The sequence below is a fragment of the Syngnathus acus genome, chromosome 5, assembly GCF_901709675.1.
Source record: "Syngnathus acus chromosome 5, fSynAcu1.2, whole genome shotgun sequence".
Lineage (NCBI taxonomy): Eukaryota > Metazoa > Chordata > Actinopteri > Syngnathiformes > Syngnathidae > Syngnathus > Syngnathus acus.
Window position 1 is genome coordinate 9,724,550 of NC_051091.1, and position 24,064 is coordinate 9,748,613.

A 24,064-nucleotide genomic window follows, 5' to 3' on the forward strand; every position below is an offset into this window, starting at 1 on the left:
TTCTTTGTCTTATCAGAGTAAGAACATCTGGATTGGGAGTTTTTGTTTTAGTAGTTTCAAAACATTTTATAGCTTCCTGAAAATTGTCAGCTCATTTCCAAGCTATTTTAATCAAAAACATCTTAATATTTCAACACAGGCCTCCCGATTTGATAGCAGCTTGCATCTATTAAATTAACAGTTTTTGCTTGCAGGGTGTGCAAGTTACTGTTTGGATGTGAAATGATCTGTGTATAATAAATTGGAATCTGTTGTCATTGGGAGGTTTCTTTCAAAACATTCCAAAACTTGACAAAACTATGTATACAAGTTGCTTACCAAGCCCTGGTTGTCAGGCAACATGACAATAATTTGTGCATTATGGTCCCAAATCATCCTCCAAAAATCAGTGGTGGTGTGGGGCAAAGGATGCTGGGTAATGATGAACTCGTTACTCCTGTAGTAACCCTGCGGAGAGAAAAGGGCAAGATTTTTTTTTTTTTTTAAAGGAGTGCGGAGTGCATTTGGACAGATGCATAAATGGCATGGGCGGAGCTGACGAGGCCGTACCATTATGTAGGACGCATTAATATAATCGGTGCCTTTCATGCCAGGCAAAGTGGTGAGACCCACCCTCGCTCGCTCGGCTGTGGAAGCAGAAACGCACACTCGAGTCAGAACCCGGAGCGCTGTAATCACACTGGCTGATAGCACACGCGTTCATTACCATTTCTCACTGTTGCTATAGCAACAACAACCTCCATTTCCTCTGGCCGGGCGCCACGAATGCATCCAGCGATTAACTTATGGGATTATGGAAATAGATTCTAATTTTGGACCATGAATTGTCTTTAATAATGTACAGCCGAAATACTGGCACCGGTTAGATGAGGAAATGCTACCTTGTTGCTTATTCATGCGAGACATTTTTTTTTCGTTTTACGTATTAACAAGCATCGCAAGATCGGACGAGACACTCACATGGAACCACGGAGGAGTTGCGGTTCTTTTCCTTGTTGCAGTCTTTGTGAGCACTGAAACACTCCACAAATCGAGTGTTGCATTGAGTCAGCAGCTGGTGACGGAGAAGCGAAAAGTCAATCACATGGTGTTAGAATCAATCAAACACACAGACTGTGAAAACCCACACTGGCTTTTTTTATTATTTTTAATTAGTACAATAGACATGCTTCCTTCAGAGCAAGTGCAACAACAGACGACAACAGAGAACCCTGCCTCTGGGTAAAATGCAATCTCGGTCAGAACAATCTATTACGGGATGCCGCAAAACCTCGGAGTCAATCCAATTGGGAAAGAAGTAATTGTTTCTTTGTTTTTGTGTTCGGTTTGATTGTTGTCTTTAATGGTTTGACTTGTTTTTTATTAATAGTTAAAAATCATGTCTGCAGAAAAAAAAATCTCAGTAATTTTAGGCTAGTTTCAATTTTGGAACAATCGCCAGCTACTGGATGAGAGTAAAATCATGTTTCCGTGTTCTTTCTATAACAGTCCGAGATGCCACAAGATGGCGCCGTATTCCGGTCTAATAGGAAACAAATACATTCTTTAATTAGACTGGGTCGTTAAAGGAAGATTTCAGAAATGCATAATCAAATCATCTATAAGAAATCTGTTTCTGTGGGTAAATTTATTATAAGATGGGTTGAACTATGATGCTATGTTGGATGATAGTTTTTGGCATATTTACAGTTGGAACTCTCACAAAACAATTTGGGCAGACCATCAACAACTGCACTGTACTGCACTCGCCGTTATTCACTCTCACGCGGCAGGACGTGATCTCTATCCCCCCGGCGGATAAAATGGGATTACTGCTGTTCCCGTACACGGTTTTAACAAGCTTCCGATCAAGAGACCGCCTCCTTTCCAAAAGATGCCAATAGGGATCATGTGACAATAGCGCAAGGTTATAAACTCACCCTGAACTGCTTCTCCAGACGGGTGCGGCTGACCGAATTTGGTGTGAGGATGCTGTTGACGTAGCCGTGCAGCTGCCAGGCGGGCACCTCTGTCTCTCGGCTGAAAATGGCCTCCATCAGAGCATCGTGAATGAACACGTACTGCTCCTGAAGTTGAACACACAATACAACAATCAAAATGTTCATGAATGTAAATGAAGAGTTTACAGAAAATGCTAACACAAGAAAGACATTTATTTTGATGGTGGCGGAGGTCGCTGGTTGGATCCGGCAGAAAAACATCGGCTTCGCTACAAATAACTACTTGATGGTGAAAGGTGAAATTGAGGTTACAGTATGCACGGGAAATTGCACACTAGAAGATTAGAACTACACGCCTACTCTGATGAGTCTGCTTTTGGCTGACATTTTGACACAAGTGTGACAATTCTGTCTTCATCCTGCCTTGCATCAACGTTTAAGTATGCCAGTGTTGATGAAAATGTGTGTGGGGATAATTTATTAAAACCCTTTAGGCCACTTAGTGGAAAATGAGGGCGCCTTGTGGAAAAAGAAAAAAAAAAATCAAATAAATTATTTTAAACTGACTTCTCCAAATGCAAAATAAGAAAGTCGTCCCACCACCCACATAAAATAAGACGAGTCAGCTCAAAGTGTGATCAAAGTCATGTTCAAGCTTTCTCTCCCGAAGCATTTAAAACCACGGAAGCCTTTTTTGAACGTGTTTGCTGGGGGTCTTACCTCAGTCTGGACCAGGTAGTTGCGCTGTGTGCGGATATGTTTAAGAAAGTCCAGGATGCTGACTGTGCTTTTGTCCTTGATTTGTTGCAGCATGCTGTCAATGACAATGTACGTTCCTGTGCGGCCAACCCCTGCACTGAGGCCAGCACAAAGCAGTATGAGCACGCCGCCGCCGCTAAGGCCCGTCAGCACATTTCCAGCGTCTAATGCTCATAATTAATGTTCATTTAAGTAATGGATGGTACCTGCAGTGCACCAGGACCGGGCCCATGTCTGCAGTGCGGGCCGCTGATGAGCGGTTGATGAAGGTGAGGACGGGGAGGGTGTACTCTGGCACGCCCATGTCAGGCCACTGAGTGTAGTGGTATTGGATAACGATACGCTCGTTGAGCTTCCCCTTTGGGTTCCCCTTCTGACCCTGAGGGAGAAAAAAAAATAAAAATCAACCGCGAATTAGAACACAGTGTATTGTATCGTCGAGCTGATAATTAACAATTTTAAAAATGGACCTTTTTGACTTTTGTGTTCCGTATGAGAAATCGGCGCAAAGTGTAGCAGGCGTGCACTTTGGTGCTTTTCAGCGTCACAATGATGTTTCCGTACTGCTCGCTGTTCTCTGTTGGCCAGTACTGGTCACATTTCCTCTGTAAAACACAGCAATTGACATTTCATCATTCCTGATGGAAGCATACATTGACCATAAAGACGGCAAAAACTGGTCTTCGGTCCAAAATAATAATAATTAATAATAATAATTCATTAAATTTGTATAGCGCTTTTCAAAAACCCAAAGACGCTTAAAATAAGAATATATACGGATTTTATTATCTGAAAGAAATTTGTACTTTCTTAAAAAATGATGTCCAGCTAGCCTAACAATAGCACATGAATGTCTTATAAAACTAGAGTGTTTCTACAGCCTACACATGAAGCATTATGGTATTTTTTATTTTAAGATAAACCTACTCATAACGAATCATAAAATCTCCATAACAAGTTATGACAACATAAAACACAATACATAAAACTTTAGCCTAATTGAAGCTTCTCGGCCAAGTTTCTTGGCACCAACATGCCAGGAAAGCAAACTACTTCGCTCTAAATAAAACTACTCATCTAACGTAAACATTGGTATCAAAATGCCACGAAATACAGCCAAAGCTCAAAAAGTTCATTTTGCAAATTATGAACTTGAAAACAGATGTGGAGTCACTGCAACAATATTTCACTTCTGATTCAGGCTTTTTTTTTTTTCCTTTTCAGGGATCTGATTTATTTCTACCAATACCTAACAAGGTTTTGATTTTTTTTTGCCAGCTTTAACTTGAATAAAAAAAACACAACCTTGAATCAATTATGAGAAATATCACGCATGAGGTTGCTTAGATTTTGGTTTTGCCAGTGTGCATGTTAGCCCACCCGTCCTTTCTCCACGAGGTTTGTGATCATGACAATGATTCCGGTGTTCTGCTCCCACACCATCCTCCAGAAGTCTTCAAAGGTGGACTTAAGTGGACCCTGGGCAGCGATGTATGCTCTGGGCCGGTTATAGCCCTGACGCAAGTCACATGATTCACAATGAAAGTGATGTTCAGACAACTTAAACGTAACACGAAGCGTTTCAACTCACGTCCACGTAGTTGGCGTTGATGTAATCGGAATGTTTGGCGTCTTTCCCGGCCAATGCTCGTAATTTCACCCGGCTATGGTCATCTGCGGGGGAGGGGGCGGGTGTAATCGATATATTTGAACAAATTATTGTTAAAGGTAAGAATGTAGGTTAGGAAAACACGAGAGGATTCCTCCGCAGTAGACATCCTTTCTAATCTCATTTCACAGCAGACTCACAAGCCACAATGTTGATGTATCTGTTTTTGTGCTTGTTGTCAGGATGATTGGAGTGTTCCGCAGTGATTTTCAAGTCGGCCGTGGAACGCTGGACCTCCTGGGGTGGGAAAGCAAGAAAAAAACAAAACAGGATTGAATCATTTTCTATTGCATTTAACTAAACTGTGTCATTTGCTTTATTGCATAAAAAAATTATCATCTTTTATTATTTTAAATGCATGACAAAACAGGCAAATATGAGCATGTCATTATGTAAAAGCATCCAGACAGTCGAGCAGCTAAAGAAAAAAAAAGGCTCGACTAATTTTGGCATCCTATTCATTTTCCACCAAGAGCAAAATTTAGACCAAACGTCCCTTCAAAAATGGTCCTGCGGTGAACTTAACTCATTTCCTGTACCCACGCTTTAATTTCTAGTTAGTAGTTGGGCTTTAATTAATAGTGCTCTCTGCTGGATGCTGCAAAGTATTAAAACCCATCACGCCTCCACTGGTTCAAAACATACACAACATCAAGTCACTCGTTAAGGAAAAAAAAAAAAGGTCAGGTTCCTCAATCCATCCTGCGTGTACAACTAAAAAAAAGTGCCAAGTAAAAACCAAGCGATTTGGTTCATGTATCAGCACGGCCAACGATATTAGAGATTGAACTCAAAAAACCTTCTTTCCCTCCTTCTCCGTGTTGTATTTACATGACAAATGAGCGTATGAGCCGGACGCCAAACGACCCAATTAAAGAGCAGCCTTCAGGAGCCAAGCTTTCGTGTTTTTTTTTTTTTTTTTTCACCTGCTTTCACCCTAATTAACTCCAAATCTGTCTGTGTGTCTTTCTCCCAAATAACTATCCAAAAAGAGCAAAGTTGAAGGGGAACATGGCACCATGCTGAATAGTCCGCGGGGAGGACGGCGAGTGCATTGCTCGGTTCGGGCTGAATGCTCTGATGCTTGCTTGGTTTTGTTAGAGCTGTACTGAAAGCTCCAGTGTGGCCATAGCCAGACTTTTTGGTACATTTGTGCAAAGCAAGAAGACATCAGTAAACTGTGAGAAGAGATGTTTGATTTTTGGAAGCGATAACAAATGTATTGGTTGATGCAACCCAAAAAAAAAGTCTGTCAAGTTTGCATGAGTAGTTTTGTTCTAGTGCTTATTGAGTGCTTCAATCGAGAATTTCAACACAGCTGAGAAACAGATAGTGACCATGCAATCAAAAGCTATCAATAGGAACGTGATGATCTGAAGCCAAATGTCCCTGAAGGTTTTCCATTTAGAATTCAACACAACATTTTCAGAAAAATATGCCTTAAAATAAAGTGGACTGTTTTGTCTTCATTAATTTGCCAATATCATTTCCACATTTAATTTTTTTTGTAAGAGTTACACAAATTGTCATATTCTGTCAATTCAAAACGGAGCAATAGAATTCTTTCTCCTGTCCTACTTACAAAGTTATGAACATATATTGTAGATTTTTTTTGTGTGGATGTGTTTCCCATCAAGCAGTTGAATTACAACAATTTTCCATCCCAACCATGATGATGCATGATCGAAAGTTGAAATCCATCACTTTCAACAATCTCTTAGCCGAGACAATTCCGACCGCCGCTTGTGCTGCAATGACACTTCCAGTCTGCAGCTGAAAATGATTTTCCTAACATGGTGCCGCCTTACGTTGATGAATTATTCTGTTGAATTTGTATTCCATAAATGTAATATTAATCACGAGTCTCATGTTTTCTTAATGTGGCCACAAAAACGTATGGTATTCTTGTTTTTAAAATTTGGGGATTTTGTTCCTTTTTAATAATTAGCATTTGCACGCAGAATTCTCTGGAAGAAAGACGAATGGTGGTGCGCTATTTCTCAATATGTGCACGTTATGAAAAAATTGGAGTGCCTGGGTTGGCTGACTCATAGACCATTCAATTCTTTATGATGAACGGTGAGGCGTGACCAATGTAATTAGCAATTACCAGACCTAAAATTATAATAAAAAAAGAACGATGTAATTTTTTTTGTGTATTACTAAAATTAATAATGGATTTTTGAAATAAATGAACAATAACATTTTTTTAAAAAGTTCTACACGGTCAGTTTCAACTTGATATTGTGAGAAATTACGTAATGATAATAATTTTAAAGAATTACCTCAAACTCCTCAGAGAAACCTTGCAGGTTGTTTTTGTAGAGCTCCATGATGTGTTTGACAAACTGCTTGACAGGAATGGCCTCCATGTCATCTACAGTGAGCGCAAAACACAGAAAGAACATTTTATTTGTTAAATTAAATCATAAAAAAACCCCACACCATTTAAAGTCCCTGTGAAACAAAAATAAAAATACCTTGACTCGCCACACTAAATAGGGATATTAACAGGCCCACCAAAATTCTCGGAGTAAAAAAAAAAAAAATTATATCAGCCTCGAAAATCACAAACCAAGACGTTATCTCAGACTTCAGACGCTGTGGGCTGAGTTTAGGCTTAGTCTGCTAGCTAACTACACCCATAAGAGTAAAAATGGGCTTTGTAGTAAAAATGAGGCGACTCAAAAATGCACAGCAAAATTTGGCTCTTGCCAGAAAGCCCAAGTGCATCACTGGGCTTTATTTTATCCATGCCTTACAAATCCAAATAACTAAGATGTTGAAAAAGAATTGAACGTTGTATCTCCACAGTTCACTACTACACAGTCGTCAGTCTATCTAATTATCTAATCCACTCTCCAAGGTCATTAAATTTTCTTTACAGATAAGGCCAATTGAAAACAGTCAACGGGGTACAAAAACAGGGAAGAGCTGCTGTAACTGGTGCCACAAATGTGTTATTTTCAGCATTTATGGTGGAAGCATCTGTCTCCGTGGAGCCCTATCATCTTGAGGTCACACACGAGGGATCTTTGATACGGCTGTTGGAGCAGCCTCACAGGGACAATAGAGCCCGGGGGCCCAGCTGTCATGGCGTCTGATGCTGGCTAATGTTTAAATGAACACACCATTGCACCTGGGACCCAAAAAAGGCCGACCTGGTCACACAGTAAAAGCGGATTCATCTTTGCTAATCCATCCATTTATCACAATGTCCTTCAGCCTATTGGACGGTTGCGGTTGAAAGAACCTCGAATGAACGAATTAGATCTCGAAAGCATATAAGCGCTTCTTCATCCATCTCTTAGCATAATGTAAACGTTTAAATACTTATACATTTTACGGGTCCGTTTAGGTCACAGCTCTATGAGTTTCCCTTTCCTTGAACTAGGTGGACTCAATTCCGTCGTCTGTTCAGTTATTCTGACAATATATGCTGTGGGAACACTACAACGCAAATAAAAGGGAGAAAGGAGGCGACAAGCAATGAAAGTGGAATTTTAATGTGCAGTCGACGGCGACATCAGCTGTGCTTTGTGACTACGATATCGCCGTCTTCAAATGTCACAGAGCTTTGTGACTGAGAAACTTAAGCCTGATATCAACTAGCAGCCAGCCAGTGCGCCGTTGCCGGGAACATTAAAAGAGAGCAAGCAAAAAAAAAAAAAGCCAGCCAGCCAGCCCTCATACTCAGCTGCAAAGGGACTCCCAGAGTCATTTCACATGTAAATGAACTTAAATTGTGCAAATATGCACATCAAAGAAGCAGAGACAGAGCCATTTGAGAAATGTTTATGGTGATTTCAGAATACCTCTGGAATTAGCCGCTTTATTTTGAATTAGTTTCCCCCATTAAATAATGCAATTTAAACAGGCCGACTCATTGGAGTATATAAAGAAAAAAATGGACAAAGTGAGAAAACAAACAAAGGTCGACGGTGTTAAAATAGTACAATTTGCTGCAGAGTGTCTACCTGGTATTGGGATGAAGGGGATGCTCTCATTGGCCACCACCCGAGGAGAGCTGCTTTCCTCCACATAGAAGTGAGCTGTCTGGAAAAACCTCCTGCAGGGACAAAAGAAAAACTGTCGAGTGAGCTGCCATCAAAAAGACAAGCAAATATTGCCTTAGATGATGCAAAATAAAGACACCACGTCCAACATGACACACCGATTTTGCCAAACAGACCACAGGTGACGTAAACAGCTAAGAGGTGTCATCTCGAACAAACACCATCCGCTCAGGGACAAAATGTGGCGCACTCAAAAAAACATCCGCTATGCTTTGAAAGCAACATAATAGGAGCATATTGAAGAACAAAGTGCACGTGCTGCAAAAAAGTTATTTAATATTAAGAGTCTGCAAGCTCATCCATTTAGCTAACATACATCCAATTTTCCAAAGCATCTCGTAAAAAATGATAAATGTGTTGATTATATTTGCAGCGTCACCAAATTAATCTTCTACAATGAATTGCGCATGCATTCAAAATGTCCTGCACAATGGATAGAAATGAATGGATGGTGCATGATGGGGGGGGGGAACAATTAGAATTTATGGAGGCCCTTAAAAGACACAGTAGTCTTACAAGTCCTCATCAGCCAGCATGGAGTCTCTCTCATTGACACAAAAGTGCTGACTAATGACTAAACATACCAAGAGACGATCTCAGTACCAGTGCCACGAAAAAATATATTCCAGGTGTGATCCTACCTGTACTTGCAGAGAAGGTTGCAGACGCTAGTCATTCTTTAGGATGGACACACAACCAAAACAAAAGGACTGCCTTGAATTGACAAAGGTATGGAAAGAGAGAGATGGAGGGATTGAATGGTGAGGGGAGGGTTTGAGGAGGGCACGTTCCCAGCTTGCGTCACAGCCTCCAAATTCCAATCAATCTCCCTAGATGCGTTGCGGCTACCTAAGCGGGGAGGTCCGCGCGTCCTCCTCAACAGCTCGCTTTGAGGGAATACAACCCGAGATGAACGTGGCTTTTCCAAAAAAAGATGACAGTTGCAAAAGCGCGGCATCAACACCGACGCGCCGTGCGGGATTTGTTCCGGCCTCAAACATCTGTGAGCTTTCAACAAACAGCTCAGGCCTCAGAGGCATCCAGATGTGTGTTGCAATTAAGTCCATTGGAGTTCTGCTCGTGACCTTGACAAGTGAGGAGGAGCAAACACACCAGACAAATACTCCCACAGACATTGAACTGATGACATCTTTCCCCTCTAAAACCGATCATGTGTGAATTTGAAGAATAGTGGATTTTGTTCTTAAAGAGCGAAAGTAGCTAATGAGCAGGGATCGGCTCAAACGGAAAGAGTATGGTTTGATTTCATCTTTCATCATGGCCACTCCCCCCCCCGGGAGCTGACACTGTCTGAACTGTGAGAGTTGTCATAACAACCGCTGGGATGGTCAGGCCGGCCGTATCTTGGAGCATTCCTTGCTCTTGCATCAAAGTCTTCTGCTGCCAAAATCTGTGACCACTTTGGAAACAAAACTTTCACCGGGGAAGCTTCATCCTCTCACTTCAAGTGACATCAGGTAAAGTAGAATTACACAGTGAAGGACAACTTATTTTTTCAATGCATTCAATATATTCATATATATTCATGAAATTGTGAAACTCAAAGTGGAAATGACTACCACATGCTTGGTTTTTGCATTTAAATACTGAGTTTCTGAGTTTCTTTTTTAATTACAGAAGACCGTTCCATTTGACATCTCATTTTCTATTATGCAAGCCCAAAGAGTAAACACACTATGAAAAAAATAAAACCCATGACCTGTGCACCGCATTAAAGAAACAAAAAGGAAGCCGGCAAATCTATTCAAATCCGCGGAGAACTTTCTCCTCTACATATTCATTTCAATTCTTTAATTGGGCAAAAAGTAATTTTGATTACCAGATTAATGAATAGAATAATTATGAGAATACCTAATTAAAATACTACAGATAAAATAATAATGCAGAATCTTGAGGGGAATAAATAAATTTGCATGAGAGCAGCTGAGGAGATAGCCAGTAGTGCCATTTGTAACTCATTAACTATCCCACATGTGCTAGTGGCTTGGCCCGGGTAATTACTGGAACTTCACTTGCTTGGCTGGAAATTAGCCGAGCAGATGAAAACACAGCTGGGGCCGCTGTTGGTACGGCGGGGGCTTCAGGTCTCCCGCCTCAAGCCTCGCACGGTGATGGCCTTCATTGTGCAGCGAGAAGGCACACAAAGGAATCATCACAGAAATTAAAGCACCGATGGTAGAAAAAAAATGTATAGGCGCACGCTGCTCGAGGTGTGACCCATAAATGATGAGAGCAAAAAAAAAAAAAAAGGTTGACCCCCGACAAGGCGACAAGCCTGTTATTCCTGCAGCGCATCTTTGTTCAGACTTATACATAATTTGATCCTTCGTCTTGTGCAAGTCTCACCTCCAGTAGACCATCACGATGAGCAGCATGATGAGGCAGAGGAGGGTCAGAGCAGACACGACTACCAAAGGGACAATCCACACCATCCTGCCCATGCCGGGGTGAGGCGTTCGGGTCACGTTGGACAAGGTGGTCCTCTCTGGGACGAGAGACAAATGCAAATTTAATGTCGGGTATTTTGATGCAAAATTGCATTACAATTTGATGAATTTTATTTATCCGGGTAAACCAATTGAGAACTGACTCATTTGCAAATGCTGACTTTTGCGACAGACAATGAATTAAAACGTATTGGGATTAATGAGGTGAGTGTTATTATTTGTTGCACTGTTCCAGTCGTTCGAGGATGAATTGGAAGAAAAGACCAACTAAAAGCAGTGTGGAACAAAGAGGTTTAAAAAATAAATTGATAAAACAGGAAGCGCAGGTGGGCAAATGGTGGTGAGCAAAAAGCGAGCGGAAAAACATCTGAATACAAAAAATATTCTTCATAATAATGTAGTTTCTAATGACAATAGAATCTAATTTGTTATAAAATACTGAATTTTTATTCCTTCGCATATTAGGACTCCATTCTCACACATTATCCTAACTGTCCACTTCTTGCTCTTGATTTGACGTTCTTTTTCCACAGAGTAGAAAAATTCCAGCAGCAATACGCTAAACTCATTTGTACAGACAGGCTTACCTACAGCGCCCTAAGCTTAAAAATAAAAAGATCTAAATCAGCTTTCTCTTGAAGCAAACAGCCCCACAAGAGAAAAGCTTGAGGCACAACACCTCTCGCGGGCACCTGCCCTCAGGTTTCTGTGTTGTTCAGATACAAAAGCCTACATCAGAGCTTAGTCTTTGACTGAGCTGGTCCTTGAATCAAGATTTATTTAGCTAAACCAGCTTGTGAAGCCACCAAGCATGTTCACACTTGACAAAATCTCACCGGTGTGGATGGAGAACGGCCAAAGACGCTTCCCATCACTGCTGATCTTTGGTGAGAGAGTGGAGCTCTGCGGAATCTGCATCTCGGCGCTGTCATTTCGCGGCTCCTGAGTGGTTACTGCGTTGATGTTTGTGAGGTTTTCCTGTGGGGGGGTCAGGTGGCTGACCACCGTGCTCGCAGGCGCTGTGCTGCCTTGAGCTGTGGCCTTCTCTTTGGCTGTGGACGCAGGGGTGGGGAGGACGGTCTCTTTGGCCGCCGTGCTGTTGCCTTGCGTTTTCTCATAGGTGGGTGTCGTCTTGTTCTTTTTCTTCTTCTCCGCACCTCTGTCCTCTTGCTCTCCCTCTCCGTCCCCTTCCTCGTCTTCCTCTTCCTCACCCTTGGACGTAGCCTGCTTTTCCTCAGGGGGAGAGTCGGTCTCGGCGACCTGGGGCACCACTTGCTCCGTGCTGGGCTTTGCGGCTGGGGTGGATGAGTGAGGTGGGCTCTGAGTGGCTTTTGGTATCTGCGTTGGCCAAACAGAACTGGGCAAAGAAGAGATGACCCCACCGCTGACACCCAAGCCTGCCAGGAAGGTGCTCGTAACCACCGATGCTACCGTGGCTTGACTGCCACTGGAGGAAGGGCCCAGCCCTGTTGCCATGGAGACAATGGAGAAGTGGATGCCAGACGATGTCCACGTTGAGGAACCGGAGCTGATGGGAGCCATGTCAGCTGATGACACTGGAGATACTGTCGGCTGAGAGAGGCAGATTATATGAGGTCACCTCAAGGATTAAAATGGCATTCTGTAAATCTTTTGCACTGCCATCTACTGGTCAACTTACCATACCGGTCTTCACGATGCGGGAACCTTCAAATATTCTTGTGGTGTTCGCTGCAATACAAGGGAGGTAAAAAAGATATTTAAAAAAAAAAGTCAAAATCCTATGCATACTGTAATGATGGTATTAATCAAATACACATACATTTCATAGTCAATACTGCAAATGAAGGAAAAAAAAATGACACCCCACAAAATTGTCCATAATTGCTTATAATAATATCTTAAACTAGAGGAGCTCGTCTGATTGGCTGGCAACGACGGTCGACCAATTTTCATGAAAAAGTAATCGGCATGCCGATGTCTGCCTTTCATTACCGATCACCCGCAGCTCATACTTTAGCCTGAAGCCAACGAGACACCAGTCTGTGTGCAGTGTAGCATCCCCTCCCCCTTTCCTCAACACGGCACGGGCAATCCAAACAAAACATGCATACATCATTATTTTTCCTTATTTTCCGAAATGTTACAGACCAAACCAGTCACTGAATCATAATTTACTGTGCGTTTTCTGTACTGTCAATCTGAAATAATGATGTGTTTTTATAAGATAGAGGGATGGCAATATGGATAGAATGTTTTTTTTTTGTTAATCTTAATTAATTGAAAAAAATAAATGACAGATAAAACGATTGCTAGAATAATAGTGAGTGAGTAACTCTAAAATCAATTGATAAAGTGTAGTTAATAAATGACCATAAAATCCGGATTGGAACATCCCAAGGTATATTTATCGATTTCATTTAATATCATTTTCTAAAAATAAATGGCGATCAGAGGATTTTATTCTGGGGAAAAAAATATTACCACTTCAACATATTTCTTTATTGCCATACTCTTTCTCTATTCAGTCCGATGATTGATAGAATTTTCTGGCAAACACAAATCTGTGAATTTGTGAACTGCAAGTATGATTCGGCACGGGGGGGGGGGGGGGATTAGCGTACCTCTGAAGAGTAACGTTTGGCTGAAGTCGCTGCGCAGGTCATGTTGACATACCGCCTGTACCCGGAATAGGTACAAGACATCTGGGGACACATTAGTGATAACTGCTTTCTGCAAGAAAACACAAACAAACGCACATTTAAAGCTAATGATCAAATTGAAACACCGACTGACTAAGTGAGCATCAATACATTCACCGCTCCGCATTGTGTATACCAGGGGTCTCAAACTCCAGTCCTCGGGGGCCGCATTCCTACAGGTTTTCCAAGTTTCCCTCGTTAAACACGCCTGATTCAAATGATCAGTTCATCCTCACGTTCTGCAGGAGCCTGATCATTGAATCAAGTGTGTTTAACGAGGGAAACTTGGAAAACATGTAGGAATACGGCCCCCGAGGACTGGAGTTTGAGACCCCTGGTGTATACGCTCAATTAGTATGACTTGCGTCTCCAACTCAGCAGACGGGAGGCACTTTAAAAAGGCAGCTGCTTGTATTTCACAAAAGACAATTCAGATAAAAGGTGTACGGATATAGAAACTGAGACTTGAAATGGATATTAAGAGCGTATAATAAGAAGGACTGACAGCCAAGGGGGAAGTTGAGAAACGGCTCTCAGTAAAGTGACAGCATTAATGGCGTGCGACGACGCTGACAGCCAAATTAAGTGTCTGTGCTATAAATGTACAATCACATGAAATTAATTAAAGCGAATGAAAGCCACGAGACGATCCGCTGAAATCCCTTTAAAAAAAATAAAACAGTCAACAGAGAACGCAGAGGTTGTTCTGCAGGCAAAGCGACAGTGAAAGTTCAATATAAGTTTTAAAAAAAAAAATTGTCTTGATATCAAAAAACTGTGCTCCTCAAAATGAGGACAGCTCCAGTTTTTCCAAGTATTCATCACAATGTGTTCTGTATTCTCTCTCTCTCAAAAAACTAGTGTCCCATGTGTTTTCTCAACCTAAAAAAAAAAAGGTTTGATGATATACATCTCACACAAGTTCCAATATGAACAAAGATTGTCTTGTAATGCTAGAAAAAAAATGTTTCCTACACCCCCACGTGTGTTTGCACTTGAAGCTTCTTGTTTTCACCGCATCTGCAATTGGTGAGGCAAAAGTCACCAGAGAGCAGACTTCTAAACTAGTGGGCAAGTTAAAAAAAAAAAATCTGTGTTGTTTGTGTGAGTAAAAAAGAAAAAAGTAGTGGTGCACAAGCTGAGGGTGATGGGGTTGGGGTGGGGTCAGCGGGTTTTAAAGGAAGCCGCAGCTGGTTGTAGGATTCCCACAAACACAAGACGATGTGAGCCAGGAGCGGAATATTTAGTGTGTGGAAGAACATGCCTGTAGGTAGAAGCCCTGCAGGATAGATTTCTGTAGAGACGTTGAATGTTGGAAAGACTAAAGAACAATCTGAAGTTAAGAGTGAACATGATGACTGGAGCCAAAAGCTCAACTGGAGGCTTGGAAGTTAGACTTCAAACCGAGACACTGTTCTTAAACGAGACAGATGGAACGTGAGTAGATGGATTTTGCTAATTTGACAATTTTCACACAAGCTGTGGAAGACAGGTTGTAAAGATCTGTCTTGGTGTAAACGTGGCAGCTTGTAGATTTTTGATATCATCAATTATTAATCAAGATAATTTAGACCGTGTTTTTAAACGTTGCTTTAATTTGACTGACTTATAAATCTTCTTCCTCATTATATTTCTAATCAAGATAAACTAAAAACATAGATTGTGCTGCAGACATGCCATCATGTCCAACACCTTGGACTAAAACAATCCCAAAAAACTTTCTGTCATCTTGTAAAAAAATCACCTCAGATGTTGATAGAGAAAAATCCATCTTGAATATCCATCTCATTTTTTTGTTTCATTGTCTAGGTTCCTTGTCAATGTACCTACCAGTCTAAATGTTAAACACGACCGATGGAAATGTAATAGATGATCCTAAAAGGGAGACCCTAGGTGGACACAGACATGCATTATGGATAAATCTGTCAGCGAATGTGACAGGCCTGTGTGTCTCCTCAACCAAACTCGAGTGACAGGATGGGAGGCGCTCTGGGCTTTGATATCAACCACCGGCTACATACAGGGGTTCTCATAACCTGTCACCTCTTACATTCACACTGACTGATCCTGTTAGTAACATCCACATTGCAAAACTCCATCGAGATGACTTATTCTCTTGTGTAGATGTCAGTGGCGTGTTATCTAAGGGCGCTCACCATGCTTTGATCTCCCGTCTTGGTGAAGGTCTCTTCATCAGCGACATCGCGCTTCACCCAGCTGTAGGACACCATGTAGCTAGTGATGGGTGGGTGGTACACGGTCAGGGGGCGTTCCCAGCTCACCATCAGGGCCGTCTGGTTCAGCGGTTGGATCTTCATGCTCACTGGGGCGCTGCTGCACACTACATGACAATAAAAGCTTTCAACATCTCAGTGAAGATGAAAGGCTTGATCATAATCACATGTAACCAAATAATTGGAGCTCTCTTTTATAGGCACTAGCAACACAACAGTTCCATTGTTACCATGAGGAATACTCTATACGCTTTACAGGATTCAGGTCAGGGAGGGGGAACTTGCACAGGAACCTCAAGGTGGCAGTAGAGGCTGCGCCGTGGACACTAAGAGAGTCGGCAGACACAATCTGGACATTTTTCCCGAACACAATGGTGCAACAGCAATCAAGAAACAATGTCAACTAATCATGTGCACACAGGATTTGTGACAAATTGAGATTGTCACAATCATTTGCACAGTAAGTGAACTATGATAAGTCGTATATAGTATACAGTATATACGCGCACACACACACACAGACACGCACACAGACACACACACAGACACACACACGCGCACACACACACACACACACACACACACACACACACACACACACACACACACACACACACACACACACACACACACACACACACACACACACACACACACACACACACACACACACACACACACACACACACACACACACACACACACACACACACACACAGAGTGACTGGGGATAGAGCACATGGGAAAATTCTGGCAGTGTTGATAAAGTGTGACAGTGTGTGAATTGTATTTGAACCTGTCGGATGTTGCGTGTCAGAAGCTTAATGTTTAATGAAAGAAGAAGATCTCATCTTGTTTTGAAGTCCTGGGCTTTCTGGGATTAGATTCATTATTTTGCATATCTGCTGTAGAATCTTTCAAGACATATATTTTGATTGTAATTTCAGAGTATGGAAGATCCATTTTATCTTTGGTCATATTATTAGGCTCTAATTACACTTTTCCATAGCTCAGTAAAAGTGTTCCATATGAAATGCAATTTGAACAGCTTTCTTGGCTTTAAAAATTGAAGCAATTTCGCCAAGGTTTGCCCTGCCTCCCATGTATTGTCAACCGAACAATACCAAGTTCAGATAAACACACGTGCACAAAACCTTGACAGCTGTCACTGCTGGTGATAAAAAAGCCACATTGTTGACTCGCTATACGCGTTTTCCCGTAGCAGCCAAATAGACAAAGAAAATCGGAGTAAGCTAGCCAGAAAAATGAGTCAGAGCTCCCGGAAAGGCGGTAATGGAGAGTGGGTGCGGGGGGGGCTGGTTTCTGATTTTGGTACTGAACGAAAGCACGCTAGTCCACCACATTCATTCTGCACACTGACCAAACACCACAAAAGCAATTTCACAACTTAATTTGTACGCCTCTATTTTAGCTGTGCCCCATATTAACGATGATGGCTGATTGGCCTCAATAGAGAGCTCCAACTTCATCACGACCGTTCCCAATCAATCTTCTCAGACAACAGCACTTTACACTCTTTCTCATTAATCTCCATCGTATGCCACACTCGAATCGGATGCTTCTTTTTTTCCCCCCGTTAGATGTAAAAAAAAAAAAAAAATGATTTACAAATGCTGGATGGACATAGGGAGTTCCAGGAGGGAGATGATTGTACAGAAAATATATACTGCGTGATAAACAAGACTGCCTCGGGGAATGCATGCTCACAAAATAACAGAAAGTCTTCCCCTGAAGGCTTTCAGGCGATGGCCAATCAGAAGAAAGTGGGCTTCGTGGATGGGAGCCTTACAGAGACACGAGCCAAAGGGTGAACAAAGGGGCAACTGGTACAACTAAAATGACTTTTAAAGTGACAGTGGAGTCCCTGAATGTAAAACCAGAGCTGGAAATGAGTCCAGTCGTTTTCAGAATGTCGCGCTCAGTCAGTACCCACAACAGAAATATGGAAATAAAAAAGACAAAGAAAATAACACCGTCACCAAGCCCCCCCAGCCCCGTGCTTGATATTATTAACGTCTGTGATATACAGTCTGGATGTATGAGTTCTCCCTGAGACATCACACACAGCCCATTATTGATTGGAAGTAATCATATTTTGCACCGTCAATAGTTTTTACTATAACTAAGAAGTGATATACTACAGATCGATTTCACTCCTATGGTTCGCTGACAAGCTTTTTAATAAGTCTTATGAATTATTATTAAAACCCACAAAAGGTGCACGAAATTAAAAAAACAATTTAATAGTTAAGTCCCAAATTGTCAGCCAACTTCTTAGAAATGCATAGCTGAGTTGAATATTCTCCATTCTGCAAGCTTTTAGCCAGGTTACAATGATTGTCAACAAGTACAAGAACATAAAATAAAATTTGCTACAGTAGCTAATGTGGCTATTCCAAAGAATATTTCAAGGACCATTGAGAACAAATATTTTCTGCAACACAACCAAATCTCAAACTGGATTCTTCGGAAACATTTTTTCTTCAAGCACGGAGGCACACGGCAGTCATTGTGACACATTAATGCAGGGTACACACACGTGTAATTAATGATGTTAAATATGGCCTTGTTGTTCCATTTAGGTGGGCCAGGCAGAGCTGTAATTGTGCATTGGTGCGCTGAAATGGCAGTGACACATTGAATAGATGAGATCCCTTCTGAATTTGATCAATTACGCCCGTGTTTACCTTGCCAAAAATGAACATCAAAAAATGGCCCATTAGGATAACATTTTAATGTTTTCAATAATTTATGATAACGAGTATCATGATCGACAGAAACCGTTTTTGATTTTGGGTGATTTTGGTTTGCTTATCTTTGTATTATGTATAAAAGCAGCATGGGTAATCATAGATTGTGTGGAACTGACCGCTGATTAATCGTATTTGAAATCGTAATTGACGCACCGCTAACGCATGTACTTTATTTGAGCAGTATTTGATGAAAAGTTCAATCTTTTTTGTGTTTAAATATATTTACCATGTGTTTACAGCGTGTTTTGATTTGAGGCGCAACAGTTAATTAATCGACAACTAATCGATTACCAGATGAATTGCTTATTATGTTTGATACTCACTTAACTGTTTGAAGACCTTGTTTGATTTAACATTACCATTATCAGATTATAAATCAGATTAATCAATGAATTACCAAAATAATCCACATATTAATCAATCCTTAAAATGATCGTTAGTTACAACCCTAATTTTAATTCCATTTAAAGCTTATGTGAGGTAAAACAATATTTTCTTGACTTAGTTTATTAGTATAAAATCAGTAAAAAAATACAGTTAATTACAAACTGTACAGTACATGTTTTTGTTTATATGGTCTCTCGTGGATGTTCACCTTTTGCAGATATCTGCAAAATGTAAACAGGGGAGATTCACCAACCCCATTAAATATAGGTATTGCAAAAAAATCAACACCTGTCATAAGGCTTTTCCACAGTGGCTCAAATGTAGTCAACCGGGCATCTTTAGTTTAAAGTCAAATACTGTAAATAACAAATGGCAGCATAGACACAGCTGATGACAGCCGGTGTACAGTAGTAGATAGTAGCTCACCTCTCGACGCCTCAGTGCTATGACTGCTCCCGTGAATGTCAGTCAAATCTTTCTGCCAGGCATCCCTCACTGCAGACTTGAACACTTTCCTGTTATCAAGGTCCTGCAGGGGACGGAAGTTGTTCCTCAGATACTCCACAGATTTGACGTGGTCCTGTTGCTCAGTCGTAAATATGGAGTAGAAGGCCTCCAGCTGCAAGGAGGGGAAAAATAAAGAGTATTTTTTTTCCCCCCGTGTGCCTGAAGAGCATGCAATTGTAGTCGCTCATGATTAGTTGACTATTCACAACTGGAGCCTGAAACATTCACACCCTCAGCGCCAGCAACCACACGCCTTAATAATTATCACAACCACCTATGGAGTTGTAACTTCTCAATAGGGTAAATTTGCAACCATTGATTGGCATGACGAATCTGTTAGCACATGCAATAATGGCTACAGCGCACAGATAGTGTGGAATCGATGCGCCCGATGCATGCTTGCACAGGTGAATTACAGGTTCATAAAAGACTGCGTGTGGCGCCACAAACATTGTAGCTGTGGTCAATACTGCTGCTGGAGAACAAAATTCCACTGAGCCCTGCACATTTCTATAGCACACTGGACTCTAGAGGATATTAGGCTGGAAATATGGCAAAATGCCCGCACAGGGGATCAGTAAACAGCGCAAGACATGCATTACCTGTCAAAATGAAAACAAGGCAAAAGCAGCCTGAAGTGAGTTAAGAAAGAATAATATTTTATGGACATTTACAGCAGGACAAGGTTTTTGGTTGCTGTTTCCTTGAGGCTCATTTATATGGACATGGAGGATTTGCGATATACGTGCTTTGAGTTATGAGCACAATCCCGGAATGAATTAAACTCTTCAATCAATGCACCACTGTATGTATTAAGGAGCGGTATACATGACTGTTACAAAAGTCGAGTTCGGCGAAAATGGACCACTTTGAAAGCAAGGTAATGAACTGAGTGTTTACCGTACAAAGACCGTCAGAATGATAAGGAGCAGCATTTTTCAACTCCAGCTATTTTCCAGCATGAGCACAGCTCTAAATTGCGACTAAAGTTGTCCCCCGAGGATTGCGACAGTAAAAGTGTTGGTTCCCTATGCAAAAAGACTTGCGGGAGGGACAGACAAAGAAGCGGAAGGATGAGAGGAAATGCTGCATGCGCCTTCCACGACATTCACTGGCAGTGTGTAAATGGGATCTGACCGTGCGTGGAGAATAATCTGTCTGGGCATGCAAGTGTGTGCGCAAAAAAACCAACCTGCGAGTGGGACAGATATACGGGCCGGGAGAAGATGATCCACTCCACTACCTTGCTGCAGGGGGGCATGGTCAGAGAGCCGGTATATCGGTAATAGCTATCCACAGACGATGGCAGCAGGTCCCTCAGGATGAACGACCTGAGGTTGGTCTCCTTTTCTGGGGACAACACAAGAAAAGCACAGAGTTGTTTACCAGCCAAAAATGTCTTATCTTTAATACCATGCATGTCTAGAGTTAAATCTAGGCCTATTTTCAGCTGATTTCATCTCACTCGCCCTCATTTGAAAGCAGCTCCATCACCAGAGAGCTGTGTGCTCAGATGGCTGAGGGAGAGGAGCAGAGGGAGCTCAGTCAGGTAAAATTGTACGCTCTGGCACGGATCTGAGGCTGGGTGCTAGCCTGTTCTGCACCACGGAACAACTGTGGACACGGGGATTAGGAGAGATACCAATGATTTCTAGATGGGCTCTATCTGATCACAACCAGGCTAGGCAAACCAAACAAACAAGAATCGCTTTGTGACACACATTGAGATCCCTTTATCTCGCGTAAATACGATGTGCCGCTGGGTTTGTCCTAACCTCTGAAACCATATAAGGAGCATGTTTGTGGCACTTCTATTTGCTCATGACCTTATCTTAACAGCAGTGTGGGGTGTGGTGGCTTGCATTTGATAGGAGCTGTTGGAAGCGCAGAGTCAAATTCTGTATTCAGTACTCCCCCCACCCCCCACCCCACCCCTGTGTTGAGGCAGCGTACGTGCCCTATCGCTCACGGGCCGCTCCGATGCTGATAGATGGATGGCTGTGGGATAATGAGCAAGTGGAAAGTTGCCGTAGCAGGGGAGCAGGCAATGAGTGCTTAGTAGCCAGCAGGAAGTGAGGCGAAAAACGCCACACCCACACTTTGACGGCAAGAGGACAAACACTGTGGAGAAAAAACATGAACATCTGTTGTTGAGCTGCATAATCTGGTGGAATCTGGATTTTGCTGACTGCCATATACGTGCCTCTGTGACACTCAAACCGAGTTACATGCTAATAGCGGAATATATTAACGAAACAAACATGGTTAGTAAAATCCTTTATATGCGGCAGTTAATTTTAAAAAGGGAAGTCGTGTAAAATTTTTTTTTTACAATGTTTTATGCCAACCGGTTCATCTAAAAACGGTATATTAATTAAGCAGTTAAATCGACCTGTGATATTTGCAAGCTGAGTCTTTATTGGTTGATAGATGAGTCCTGAGCAAATTTTTTATTTTTACTTTGTGATTGCATATTGCCTTAAAATGAAACTACCAAAAAATAATCATGCCACTAGTTTAGCAGCCATGGCTAATGTCAGCTTATGTTGTGCATGACCGGGAAGTCAAAGCCTAAAAGTGACTTTAAATGTTGTATTGCAAATGACTAAAAACTTTCATCAGCAAGGATAAAGGACAAATCAATTTTCAAGTAAATGAAAATATTCTGACGACCTGCCTTTTCTACCATGACTATTACAGTTCTATTGTTAAATGGGAAAATGAAAAAATATGATCACATATCGATGTTAGACTTTACTCTAAATTGTCTTTGTCTGTATTTGTAGTGTGCCAATCATCTTACAAAAAATTCTGCAGCAACTCCACAAGTTTGAATAGATGTATATTTCGCAATCAGGCTTAAAAAGAACAATGGAAGGAAAAAGAAATGAACAAAAATCACAACAGTGAAAGGAAAATCATAGGCATAGGCTGAAATTCTATTGGAACAAATTGACCCATTTCTGACAACTCTGTCAAACTTTTATAAAAGTTATTTATCCCGTGTGTGTGTACGCGCATTTGGTTTGAGCTTGTTCATTCCATGGAAACGAGTCGAGGTCTACTTAGTCGTAAACAACTGCGCTCAAAGTCCACCGGTGATCACAAGATTCCATTTAGAAGAGACTCAACGATTATTTCGCACATGCTCATCCTTGTTCCCGTACAATTGTACCGACACAAAGACAATCAGCGGCAGGTTGTAAAACAAGTCCAATGTGTCAATGCAAACAAATTAGTTGTGCACCCCGCTGCTGCAGTGAAGATCATGTCATGCTAAAACATATGCTCATGGTCTTCATAATTCATGCGTACAGTAGAAAGCTGGCAGGGAAGCAATAATTTAAGACTACCTTAAAGTACCATTCAAGGCAACGCAAGCAATGAATCGTTAAGCGTGAATATGAGCCTTTACATGAGAGATGAACGGCCGTTAATTGAAGCCCATACGTAATAAATAGCTCCGTCGTGTGAAGCTCTGAGGAGGACGTGATCGGTGGCAGGCACTACAGCCAAGGCAGAGGCGGTACTTTTGCCTCCTTTTGATGTTAATCGCCGCTCAAATCTTCACAGTCTAATTTGGGACTCGGAATATTTGTCTGAGCTGCTGAAAATATGAGCAGCATTCTTTGTTTCTCTGGGGGTGAGTGAGTGTTGCATAAAAGGCACAATATTTTTTTTTACTCTTAATTACTTACCATGATGTACTACTCCTTTCAGGCCCTGGATGATAGGCTCTACAGCTGGGTTATCTTTTTGCCCGAGCTGCAAGAAACATCCAGACACAAGAGATTACAAATGATAAGAACACAATAACTGATGGGAGGGGCTTGACGGTGACAACCCCTAACCCTAATCGTATCACACTAAAGATTATTCACACAATATGTTGTTCCCTTTGGTCTTAACACAAAAGATTCATTCTCATGTCAAAGACAACCAAAAGTAATTTGCTGTACCTTTTTCAAAAAAATGACATCATAGACTATAAATATATATATTTCATAACAAATCGACACTACCCTAACATCTTAATTTACAAATAAAAGGCATATCTCAAGTTAAATAGTCCCTTTGTGTCATTATCAGTTAGTGTATTAATCAAACCTCCAGAGCAGTAAACTTGTAAAATTAAAATAAATTCAGTATTTCTATGAAAATCATTTATAAAATATAAATAAATAAATAAAAATATGAGAAAAACAATGAGTGGTTTATCAGTACCGTCATAAATTAGAAACTTCTTGATTTTTTTTCTGACCTACCCATGACCCAGTTTTGAGTCCCGACCCACCAGTTGAAAAACCTGTTCAAAAGGATCGCTTGCAACTGTAGAGTCTCGAGCTACTTTTTTCTTGTCATCCATAAAAATTCACTTTAACTCAAGGGTAGGAATATTTTTGAGTTAAGCTATGTATCCTTGGAGAGTTCTGATCATTTTATGGGCTTTATGAGGCTTCTTTGCTTGCTGTTATTCAATGTGACTTTTGTAATTTCACAACCTTGTAGGAATAGAAAATCTCATGAGTATAAACAGCATTTACCCTTTTCTTTATGGTCACAAAATGT

At 41.3% G+C, this 24,064-nt stretch overlaps 1 protein-coding gene across 1 annotated transcript in view; it reads right to left on the reverse strand.

The window, feature by feature from the left end:
• Window positions 1-24,064, reverse strand: part of LOC119123131 (receptor-type tyrosine-protein phosphatase gamma-like) — an 82,227-nt gene that overhangs the window by 3,349 nt on the left and 54,814 nt on the right. The window contains exons 6-25 of the mRNA XM_037251975.1: window positions 23,194-23,260; window positions 20,688-20,845; window positions 19,415-19,607; window positions 15,750-15,934; window positions 13,516-13,624; window positions 12,573-12,622; window positions 11,749-12,484; window positions 10,812-10,950; window positions 8,346-8,437; window positions 6,654-6,745; window positions 4,509-4,605; window positions 4,291-4,373; window positions 4,080-4,214; window positions 3,170-3,304; window positions 2,906-3,078; window positions 2,661-2,796; window positions 1,920-2,066; window positions 961-1,054; window positions 550-626; window positions 319-447 (exon numbers count right to left, since the gene is read on the reverse strand). Coding sequence (XP_037107870.1) covers window positions 319-447; window positions 550-626; window positions 961-1,054; window positions 1,920-2,066; window positions 2,661-2,796; window positions 2,906-3,078; window positions 3,170-3,304; window positions 4,080-4,214; window positions 4,291-4,373; window positions 4,509-4,605; window positions 6,654-6,745; window positions 8,346-8,437; window positions 10,812-10,950; window positions 11,749-12,484; window positions 12,573-12,622; window positions 13,516-13,624; window positions 15,750-15,934; window positions 19,415-19,607; window positions 20,688-20,845; window positions 23,194-23,260 — 3,027 coding nt within the window. The remainder of the gene's footprint in view (window positions 1-318; window positions 448-549; window positions 627-960; window positions 1,055-1,919; window positions 2,067-2,660; window positions 2,797-2,905; window positions 3,079-3,169; window positions 3,305-4,079; window positions 4,215-4,290; window positions 4,374-4,508; window positions 4,606-6,653; window positions 6,746-8,345; window positions 8,438-10,811; window positions 10,951-11,748; window positions 12,485-12,572; window positions 12,623-13,515; window positions 13,625-15,749; window positions 15,935-19,414; window positions 19,608-20,687; window positions 20,846-23,193; window positions 23,261-24,064) is intronic.